This window comes from Crocodylus siamensis, chromosome 4, assembly GCF_052110815.1.
Source record: "Crocodylus siamensis isolate JL-2025a chromosome 4, ASM5211081v1, whole genome shotgun sequence".
NCBI classification, from domain to species: domain Eukaryota; kingdom Metazoa; phylum Chordata; order Crocodylia; family Crocodylidae; genus Crocodylus; species Crocodylus siamensis.
Window position 1 is genome coordinate 155,263,826 of NC_143398.1, and position 11,144 is coordinate 155,274,969.

General features: G+C 47.5%; 1 protein-coding gene across 1 annotated transcript in view; it reads left to right on the plus strand.

The window, feature by feature from the left end:
- Window positions 1–10,777, plus strand: part of C1QL1 (complement C1q like 1) — a 41,428-nt gene extending 30,651 nt beyond the window's left edge. The window contains exon 2 of the mRNA XM_090041179.1: window positions 9,999–10,777. Coding sequence (XP_089897305.1) covers window positions 9,999–10,178 — 180 coding nt within the window. The 3' untranslated portion in view covers window positions 10,179–10,777. The remainder of the gene's footprint in view (window positions 1–9,998) is intronic.
- The last annotated feature ends 367 nt before the right edge of the window (window positions 10,778–11,144 follow it).

The window sequence follows — 11,144 nt, forward strand, 5'->3', positions numbered from 1 at the left end:
ATGCTTCCATTATTTTTGCTCTGAAACCAAATCAAAACTGCCACAAACTATTTTGTTCTAGTCCCCAGCTTTTGAGATTCCCACCAGCTCTTGTTATGAATGTCTGTGTCTACAATTCTCCAAAATATGTTTTAGCCCAAATTGTGTTTGCCTTGTGCATATGCAAACAGATTCAGCTGGTGATTTCAACTGGCTCATGATTCTTACATTCCCAACTTGTATAGGAAAAAAACAGGTCTATAATTCTCTTATGCAAACTCTATTAACAATGGTTAAGGTAAGGTAGCCACACCAAAGTGCTGATACATGTAGGGCTGTCAGCAGTGCCTGGAGTTGAGGTTGCCCAATGTTTTTCATTATAAGGACTTTTTTTCACCAGTTGATAACTATATCAAACATTAACCATTTCGGCTGGAATTTCTCATGCTGGGAGCCAGCCTCAGATGGATTTGGTTGCAGAGGGGTTTGGGGAAACTTTCAGCAAAAATGGCTCAACTCTTTCTAAAAGCAAAGCAAGGGTAGAGGGTCATTGTTTGCCTCTGTTAAAAAAATAGCCATGTCATTGATAAGTACTGGGGCCGCCACACTCAGGATTAGGACCCTGACATTTGGCAAGGGGCTCCTATGGAGTCAGTGAGCAGCTCCTCGCCACAGTTGTGAAAATCTGCCCAAATTTAGTCATGATATAAAGCCTCTGAAATTGCCATTCATATAAACTCAGCCCGGGAGGGGAAGGGGGGGGTTACAATTTAGTAGCTGCTTTTCTGCAGATTGTTTCTGTAGGGAGCACACTCCAGCCTAGGATGCATGGGCTAAGCAAGACCTGTCCTACAAATGGCTCTTCTGCCTGCCATATGGTACTGGGTACTAGATCTAAGGGCATGGAGCTCTCAGTACAATCCTGCATTACTCAGCTGTCAGCAAATACCTATGGAACCTGCTGATGAAGTGGGAAGTCCCTGTAGTGAGCAGTGCACCTAAAAACTAACAGTCTACTTTAAATAATTTAGCTTGAAAGCAGTTGGCCTCTGGGACCAGGGCTAGGGACAGACATTACATGTAAACCAGCTGAAGTGATCATAAACTGGTTTAAACCTGTAACAGAACAGATTTTCAGTGCACATAAACCAGTCTGAAAATGGCTGAAACCAGTTTGAGATAAACCTGGTTGAATGTAGTATCAGACTTAATTGATTTTGGTCAAACTGGTTTATTTAATGTCTGTCCCAGACCCCTACATGGTTTAAGTTAAACCAGATTCCCCCAGCATCCCAGCATGCTCTTTGGGCTGCGCAGGGCTCTCTGCTCCACAGCAGAGCTGGCCCCTTCCCTCCGCTCCCTGGCTAGAGCTCAGCAGAGACTGCAGACAAATGCCTGGCTTCCCCCTGTTCCCCACCCTCCCCTCACCACTAAGCCGGGATTCCCTGTCCCCTCTACCTTACACAGAAACCTCTCAGCATTAGCTAGCAGACCATAAGCTGGCTAAGTCCATGCTGTGGCAGATGGAACAAAGCCAAAATCAACAGGGAGCTGGTAGTGTCCCACTGTTGTTTTCTTAATGGGGTGTTTTCTTAATGGTGTTTTCTTAATGGGGTGATAAACACTGTGTTATCAATTCCCTGCCAGGCTGGTCAGAAGAGTGGAGGAACCCCTCCCTAATCAGAGGTCCTGCAGGAATCTGGTCACAACCCCTCTCCACTCAGCACCGTAGAAGGGAAGGGAGGGCTGCTTTAGCACCGCCCCCCCGCCCCCCAGCTTCTAGCCTGAGCCACTACAGGCATGTGCCTGCATTTCTGGGATGTCTATACACTTACAGACTGATTCAGCCTACCCAGGTTAAACTAACCTGCAAAGATTGAATCAATTCAGGCTCAGGCTTTTTGAATGTCTGTCCCTAGCCTAAAGGTCCCAGCCCTTCTGAATGCCCAGTTTTGGATCAGTCTGCACCCACAGGGTAGAATTGCTTTCCTCTGTTTGCCTGAAAAACGTTTGCTCACTTTCTTTCCTCTGCTTGCCATCCTGCACTCTGGGTAAGGCAGGGTATTGTGGAAAAGAGAGTAGCAACATGGGAACAGGGGAGTGTTGGGAGTGTTCCTTATCAGTGCAGAGGAGAACCAAGATCTCATGCAAAATGAACAGGAAGAATTTAAGGGCTGCAGTAATAGAAATGAGATTTAATTCAGTAATAGTGTATGCAGGGCCTTGTACTTGGGAACTGATAATACAAGATGCTGCTGTAAGTTGGAAGCTCGTCATATGGAAGTAGCTTTAGAAGAGCAAGAATGAGGGGGCAGGTACTCTGCTCTCTTGCTGTGGTCCACTGTAGTTTTTGGGAAGAGTTGTACTTAACATGACACATTTGTCATGGAGTGCTAGGCTGCCTCCCATTTTCATGTCATCAGCAGCTTTCATTGGCACACTGCTAGATGTTGAGCCAACATTATTGGTAAAAATATTTCAAAGGTCAGTCAAAAAAATAGCAAGCTTTCATGCTACATTTTATTGTAGCCCCTTGGCTTTCACCATTGGGATGCATTTCTAAGCAGACCCCTTGCTTGTGGATGTACTGCTGCCAACATCCCATGCAGGTGATGTTTCCAGTCAACAAGAAAGAGCTAGGCTGTGCTGGACACAATGTGTGCACTGCCTCTTGCACCTCATCATTGGGCGTGAATTGTCTTCCTCCCAGGTCTTCCTCTGGAGTACTTCACTTGGAGCAAAGTCAGGGTTGCATAGGGGATGCAGAAGCAGCTCAAAGCAAGTTTTCAATAGTTTCCACAGTCCTGTGAGCAAGTATTGTCAGGAGGAGCAATACTCCTTTCCTCAGCATTCCACATTGCCTGATCCGAATGGCTAGCTTCAGATTATTGACTGAATCTGTCAGGGATTACATTGCTAGTTATATTTACTGCACAGCCATCACAGATGCCCTGTTGTTTTTGACCGATCATCATAAATAAAATGAGCTGCAAGACTGATCCCTGATAAACTCCACAAATAACCTCCCTCCAGCCTAACTTTTCCTTTCAACATCACCCTTTAGCCAGTTCCTCACCAATTTTACAATTCTTGCATAATATCATCTCCATTTTACCTAATAATTTTTCACATGGCACCACTCCAATTTCTGGTCCAGAATCCAGATAGATTAACCACTTTCCTGTCTAGAAAATCACTTATCAGACAAAGATATCTAGGTAGTCTGGCAGGATCTACCTTTGTTAAAGTTCATATTGCATTTTCATCCCATTCTCTGCTAATTATTCTTTCTTTCATAATTTATTCTGAAGCCTTCCACATGATTGATGTCAGGCTAACAGGTCTGTAGTTGCTCAGATCACTTTCTTTTCCTGAAATACAGGCTCTGCACCTGCTGTTCTCCAGTGAGATGAGACCATCTGACTTGATTTTTTACAAATCCTTCCTACTGGACCCAAAGTTGCATATGCCAGTTCCTACAGAGTTCAGTGCTGGAAATGATGTGACCCGCTAACCCAGATGCATTAAATTCTTGGAGTCTTGTTGGGGTAATTTCTGGCTTTTACCCTCATTCCCATTAGCCATCCTGCCTTTATCCCCACAATCAAAATTCTCTTCCTTATTGAAACTACAGCTCCTTACTCATATCCTTTTGGTCCATATCTATTTCATCTTTAATCTCTGCCCTGACTTCGCTGAGTAGTAGCCCAACTTCTGTTTTTCTGATTCATTTATTTATGTGGATGAAGAACCTGGAATCATAGAATCATAGGGAATTAACAGATCAGGTCCAACTCCTCGTATGAATGCAAGAACACTATTCCTAAACCATCCTTGTTCAATGCTTACCCAGCATTTTGTTTTAACATCCTTTGCAAGGTCTAATTCAGCCTGGCTTCTGCATTTCTCACTGTATTCCTACACAACTTGACCTCAAAGACAGCAGTCCACGCTGAGCTGTCCTTTTTTCAATTCTTTGTAGGGTCTCTGCTTATAGCTAATATTTTTTCTGAGATGGTTATTCATCTAGATAGGTCTGGGGCCCTTCCTTACAAATGTTCTCCCCCTGATTGGGCCTCAAATTCCATATTGCTTTTAAACATTTAACTGAAAGAAATGGCAGGCCTCTTCCATGCTCAAATCTCTGAGATCCTCCATCCAGTTGACTTTACTAACTAGCTCCCAGGTTACTAACATTTGCTGTTTTGGAAAGAAGAACCTGTCTTACAGACCTACTTTCATCTGTCCTTCCATTTAACTTAAACAGGATCAGCTCATGGTCACTTGATCCAAGGTTAAATTTGTGCAACCAGCTCATCTATAAAGTTCTCATTACTTTCCAAAACCAAGTCTAAAATAGCCTCATCTCTTGTTGGTTCATTGACTATTTGGGGAAGAAATCTGTCAGGTAACACATCCAGGACTATCTAAGCCCTACTATTATTAGTAGCATGTGCTTTCCAATCTATAACTGGCAAGTTAGTTTCCCATAATGAGACAAATCCCAATGGTATTTATCTCGCTAATAATATTACAGTGATTTCTGCCCATATCCCAATCCAGGCCTGAAGATTGATGGCACACTCCCTACTCTACCCCAGTAGGGTACCTTCAGGGGTGGACCTGGGGGGCAGGGGAAGGGGAGGGGAATGATGTAGTAGTGCAGTTGCACCCCATCTTTGATTCCTGGTCCATCCAAAGTTTAAAGCCAGCTGCCTGGTAGTGGCAGAAGCCTTTCTATTTAGGCTACAGTGAGGGAGTCAATTGACTTCAGGGTTTTTTATAATAACCTACTTGATTCCTTCTAAACTCTTCATTCTATACATGTTAACGACCCTCTTTCTTTTTTAATGGTTCCGCCTCTCAAGCTATCCTTCCTTTTGCAGTTTAGCTGTCTGTTAGCTACTCCAAGTAACTCCCATCTCACAGCCCTACAGACTGTTCTGTAACTCTTGCTTGAAACATTAACTCAAGTGTGGAAAGGTTAACTCGGCTGAACATTAGCTCAAGTGTGGCAATAACTTTCAGTGAAGCATTGGATGAACTGTCAAGATGTTCAAGAAGGCCAGATTTTGTTTTGTGAATCTGAAAAAGTGTACATTTAACTGTAATGACTACAGGACTAGAAAAACATCTTTTGATTATTTTTGCTTAGGTTTGCCCAAGTTACTATATGATATAGCAAATAAATGCACATTCCAATAAAGTTTTTTTTCCCTTCAATCTTAAATTGAATAACATAGCTCTAGCCCCATAGCTTATCAGTGAAGCTTCTAGTTTATTTGTAACTGGAGAAAAATGTCTGTTGCGTTATATGTGATGATGCACCACACCATCTGCACCTACCTTTTCAAAATCATAGGTCCACCCATAGGAATCTTTCACCATCCTTCTCCTTGTCTATCCCTTCTTAGTTTCACAGTGTTGCTCCCCACCTCTGCCAACCTCTTGACTTATTTCTATCTTTCCTGCACTGCCCATGCACCCTTTCATTCCTGTGTTTCACTCATGACATCGTGTAAGCCAGACTGTGTCACAATGCGGCTGTGCCAGGGGCTCCATGAAGGTTGCATAGACAGCTTGAAATCTGGCATTTCCTAACTTTTGAATGCTTGGCTTTGCAACCTGCCTGCCCTTTTTTATATAATTTTTGGACATAATGCAATAACAATTGAACTGCTCACAAAGGTTAGAGCTTCACTGAAACTCTGTCTTGCTATCCTGGAATAGGAAAAGGTGAAGAAAACCAGGCTCCCAAGGCTCAGGGTCAGGCTGCCTGGAGCCATGCAACCATGCTTAGTCCTGGGTTGCCAGGAGTTTCCTGGTCTGGGTTTCCAGTGTGCCAGGCTCCTATATTTTGGCACCAAAATAATGACCAGCTTCTCCAAAGCGCTTTGTACAGACAAGGAAGTGCCTTTTGAATTGAGGGCCCCTTGGCAAACCCTTCCCTGAGGTATTGTATAGAATAAGAAAATAACATAAGACTTGCCATTGGGTTAAACCATAGGTCCATTTTGCCCAGTATCTGGTGTCACACAGTGACAGAGAGTGGATGCTGAAAGGGCGAGTGAACTGGGCTTTTTTCCACTCTCACTTGAAGCCTCCAGCATTTAGCCCTGGGCGCTTGTACACATGACAGTTGTCACGATGTACATGTCATGAAAATACAATCTGTGTGGCTTAATGGTGCTAGACATTATACATGTGCCAGTTTTGTGGAGTTTAGATGAGTTTACATCTTTGCAAACTAAACTACATCGGATATAGTTTAGTTTGCAATGATAGGTTGCAGCTGTCAGCTCGCCCCTGGCCACAGAGAGGCAGGCAGGCTCTGCAGACATAAAAAAAAGATTGGGGCCCTCACCACTTCTGCTTTCAGCAGGTGCTTTAAAGTTTCTGAAGGCAGAAGCGGTGAGGGACCTGATCCTTTTTAGTTTTTTGGTTTTTTTTGGTGGAGCCCACCTGCCTCTCCTACAGCCAGGTGGTGAGCTGCTGGCAGGTCAAGTGGCCCCTGAGCTGCAGGCAGCCCCCTGGCTTTCCCTCCGAAGTGGCAGCACCCCCCAGGGCTGCCCAAGTGGGCTGGCCAAGCTCAGAGGCAGCACCCGGCCTGATCAAACTGCTTCCCGAGCCTGCCCGCTGAAAGCCGGCCAGGTGCTGCTCCGCAGGTGGGCTCAGGGAACAGTTGGATCGAGCTGGGTGCTGCCTTCAAGCTGGGGCAGCATCCAGCCTGCTAGTAGCCTGCCTGGGCAGACCCAGGGGGCCCCACCACTGTGGAGGGAAGAACCAGGGCCTCCCATGGCTCAGGGGTTGCTCGCCTCCCCCCCACCAGCCGCAGGCAGGCTCCATCTCCAACAACACCAAAAAAAAGATCAGGCTCCTTACCTTAACATGACAGAAAAATTGAAATGGTGGGTTTCAGTTAAAACCCCACCATTTCAATTTAGGGGACATAGAATAAAACCATGAGGACTAAATCCCTGTCATGTGTACATGTGCCCCCTGACTCCCATGCCCAATACCTACTGATGTACCTTTCCTCCAAGAATTTGTCCAATCCCTGGATTTTCTCTCCACTGCCCCAGCCTGTCTGAACATGGCTATGGCAAGTGCCTCTCAGCCTCCTGTCTGTAGTGGCCAATATTTGTCCTTTTTCTCATCATTCCCTTCCCAAAGGATTTCTTAACACTGAAAGGTTCCCTGAAGACATGGTCTGGCAAAGGCCCTGGCCTGAATGCCGCCGTGGTTAGAATTAAAATGAGTCAGGAGATGTTCCTTCCTCAGAGCAGAATATAGGCAGGCAAGCTATGTAGGACCTCAGGCTACTGGCACCTGGGCCAGCTGTGGTCTTGTCTTTGGTCTGGTGGCCAAGATCTCTTACTGTACTGCAAGCACTACTGGGTCAAAGCTGACAGTCCCTCTGAGAGGCAGGCAGGCTTCATCACCTTCGTTTTAGGGCTGGGAAAGCAAAGATAACAGGCAAGAGGTGACTTCTCTGCAGTTACACAATATGTCACAGTAGTGTTAGGAATGCAGCCCAGAAGCCCTGATCTTCACCCCCTTCCTTGGCCTGTAAGGTCATACTTTCTTTCTGTGCATCTGCAAGCAAAAAGGATAAAGGGTTGATCTGAACTACACAAGTGATGTGTGGGTTTGTGCATGTATGTGTATGGACTCTCAGAGCTGTCCTTGCCCCCCAGCCTCTGCAGGTAGTTGCACAGCAATGACCTGGATGAGCAGTGCAGTCTTCTTATGCCTACTATGTACCTGAAGGTTTCTGTGGTCACCAGTCCGCAAGGATGTGTAAAGCTGGAATCTTCCCCAACTTGTGCATTGACCTCCCTGGGGTGGTGAGAAGAGGTTGCCTGCACTGTCTCTCCTGCTTCCCCCAATGCATTCTTGCTAGCTGGAGCAAGAGTTCATTCTAAGGTGGAAGTAGCACTTGGGAAGGTGCAAAAAGCCCCAAGGGGCTTGTTTGTCCTTCTCTGATCACTTCTATGTCTTGAATTTAGAGCAGCTGTTGCTGTAGGGAGTTTAAAAACCACTGCCTTTATGACAGGGTGTAGTCCTGTAGGGCATTTTGCTATCGCAAGTGCAGCTGGCAGGATTACAGGGGCCACCACGCCGTACAGAAGGGCACAACATACTGCTGCTCATCTGCATCCTGGAGTCCCTAGATAGTAAACTTAGGTAGGGGGAAGGGGGGAGGCTGTTAGGTGAAGTGATTCCCCCTCTCTACAGCCAATATGGGTCTGTTCCCCACATCCAGGGCCCTCTGTACTCAAAGCACAGGAGCACCAAACTGTGACAAGCATCACTGTGTCTGTGACAGCTGCTTCTGCTTTTCACAGCAGCATCACTGTACTCTATTGCCATGGGACCTTTCCCTCCATGCACAAGGAGAGGTTTGTAAGAGGGAAGGTAATTGAACAACAGCCAGCCTGTGGGCAGCTGTGAATTATCCATTACTTGGCTCTTATAAGCCAAGGTAGAGCCTCTTTTTCTAAAACAGGTGCCCTAGAGTGGTAGGGGTCAAACTTTTTTGGCAGGCATGCCACAAATCATCCCTAGCCCCTTGCCAAGTGCCATTCTGATCTTTCATAGAACCATAGAAAATTAGGGTTGGATAAGAACTCAGAAGGGCATCTAGTTCAACCCCCTGCTCAAAGCAGGACCATCCCCAACTATGTCATCCAAGTCCCTTTCCTCTGTCTAATTTGCTGCTCTGTTTTCTGCTCCCTGCCCTGTCTGCCAGTGTTCTGTCTGTCTCCTTTTTGATCTACCATATGCCACATGCAGAGGCTGTCCATGCCACTTGTGACACTTTGGCCAGAGGTTGGCCACCCCTGCCTTAAAGCAACGACATATTTGGGGCAGGGTGCAGGAGAAACTTGGTGAAGCTCCCTGGCCTGCACTCGGCCCCAGCTCAGAAGGGAAAATATGTGCCTATAAACCTCTGTGGCTTCCCTTGTTTCATGCCCACCCACCTGGAGTTGAAACCACAGGAGCAGAGTACATAACATGAGGAGGGTGTGGACAGGACCCAGTGGGTGTTAAGCTGGGAAGGAATCTGGGCTATATTCCATGATGAGCTTAACACAGGACAGGGAATGTGGGCTTCCCCTGACTGCTTCTCTTAGAAGTCAAATCCCACCATGTCCATATGAGTGACCTCTGGACTTTCCCCCCTACCCCCACATATGGAGTCACTATGGGCAGAGTGAGCTCCAAGCCTGGTGGGGTCACCCACCTGTGAGCAGGAGCGACCATTGTAATGGGTCCGTGGGTTTAAATGCGTTTTAAGGTACTATGCTGTATATATATAACTATATATATATATATAAAACTATACATATTTCCAAAAAAAACAAAACAACACAAAACCTTTTAACCTGCTGTTGCATGTGCTGAGTGGCTGTTTCTGCCACCATGCTGCACAGCAGGGGCTGCTGCCCCTTACAATTTCAGGAGGCTATGAGGCATCAAATGAGTTCTGTTTTGCTCCTCTCATGAGATCAGTTGCACTTGCATTACTAAGTTCTGCACTTGTCTTTCCTGCTTTATGAAACCATGCAAATCCTGGGGCAAGGTGATGGCAGCATTTGCTAAATGCCTAAGAATAAAAGAGCAAATGCAATGTGGTGGCATGTGTCACCAGTGCCCCCTAATGAGCTGATGCACATGGCAGGAGCTCCCTCATGTAGGAGGCCAAGCCCAAGGACAGGTTCTGTCTGGTGCCCCTATACAAAGCCTTGGCTGTACACGGAAGGCAAAGGCTGTGGGGGGTGAATGTGTTGCAAAATGCCAAGAGACAACTGTCCTGCCGCAAATGCAGGCCTAATGCAAGTGACTCAGTGTTGCCCACTTGCAGAAGCCTGGAGGCAGGGATGGATCAGGAGGATGTGGTACTATGCGGTTCCCAGGTCTTAGACAACCTTAGGCATCCTGGTTAAAGGGAGCTGTTTTGGTCCCCATTGCTGCCTCTTGGGGAATAGTAACAACTGTGTTCTCCTTCCCCCCAGGTGCGGGCCAGCGCCATTGCCCAGGATGCTGACCAGAACTATGACTATGCCAGCAACAGTGTCATCCTGCACCTGGATGCCGGTGATGAGGTCTTCATCAAACTGGATGGGGGCAAAGCTCACGGGGGCAACAACAATAAATACAGCACCTTCTCGGGCTTTATCATCTACTCGGACTGAGAGCAGCGCCACACACACAAGCCTTGCCTCACTCACCTCGGCTCTGCCCACACCACAAGGACTGTGAAGGACCCTAGCATGGGGCCCCTGCCCTGGAGAGATCTAGGGAAGGATCCCAGGCCGCTGGCAAGGGGTGTAATTTCACCCTTCCCCTCCTAGCCCCTGGCACCCACCTACTCTCCTCCCCCGCATCCCATGCAAGCACAGAGTCCATGCTTGCATTCATTCAGGGGAAGGAGGGTGATAAGGAAAGGCTGAGAGGGCTGAGCCAGGGCAGAACTGGGGGAGTGGTCCCTGGAGTACCCCCTCCTGCTGCCCAAAGTGAAACCCTGCCCTATAACTTGGCTGTGAAACCTGCCTGGCACTAGGATGGTCCCCTGGCACCCCTCTGCCACTGAGTACCTGTGCTCTCCAGTTCTCCCACTCCATACCATTGAGATCTCATCCCCAGCTCAGTGCACTCTTTTCTCCTGCTTGATACCAGTGGGGTCCTTTGCCCTATCTGTGCCAATGCCCTCTCTTCCCCTGTTCAGTGCACATGCCTTGTCCCTCCTTGCGCTGCCTGGCTCCTCTCCTGGGTGAATAGGTATCCACCTTTGCTTCCTGGTAACATCAGCTTGCTCTGGTATGTGTGATCCCAGCTGAGCCCCATGCCAGGCACTGAGAGCCTGCTTGGCTCCTAGCTCAGAGGGAAGGCAGGCACAGCAGCTGGCAGGAGCTAAGGCAGGGTCAGGATGTCAAGAGCCTGAAGGCCCCTGCCTCTCCTTGGTTTGGTAGCTGGGTCCAGGCCACCCTTTTCCCTGTCCTGGCTAGCAGGGGGAGTACAGGAGCCCCTGGCCTTGCATGTACATATGTACAGGATGTGCGTATATTTATACAGGTGCCTCTTCTGGGGAGTGCTGTGTGGCAATGGGACCCCCTTCCCTCCCCCCTCCCCCCAAGTACCAAGTGGCGCCTGTTTGTGCT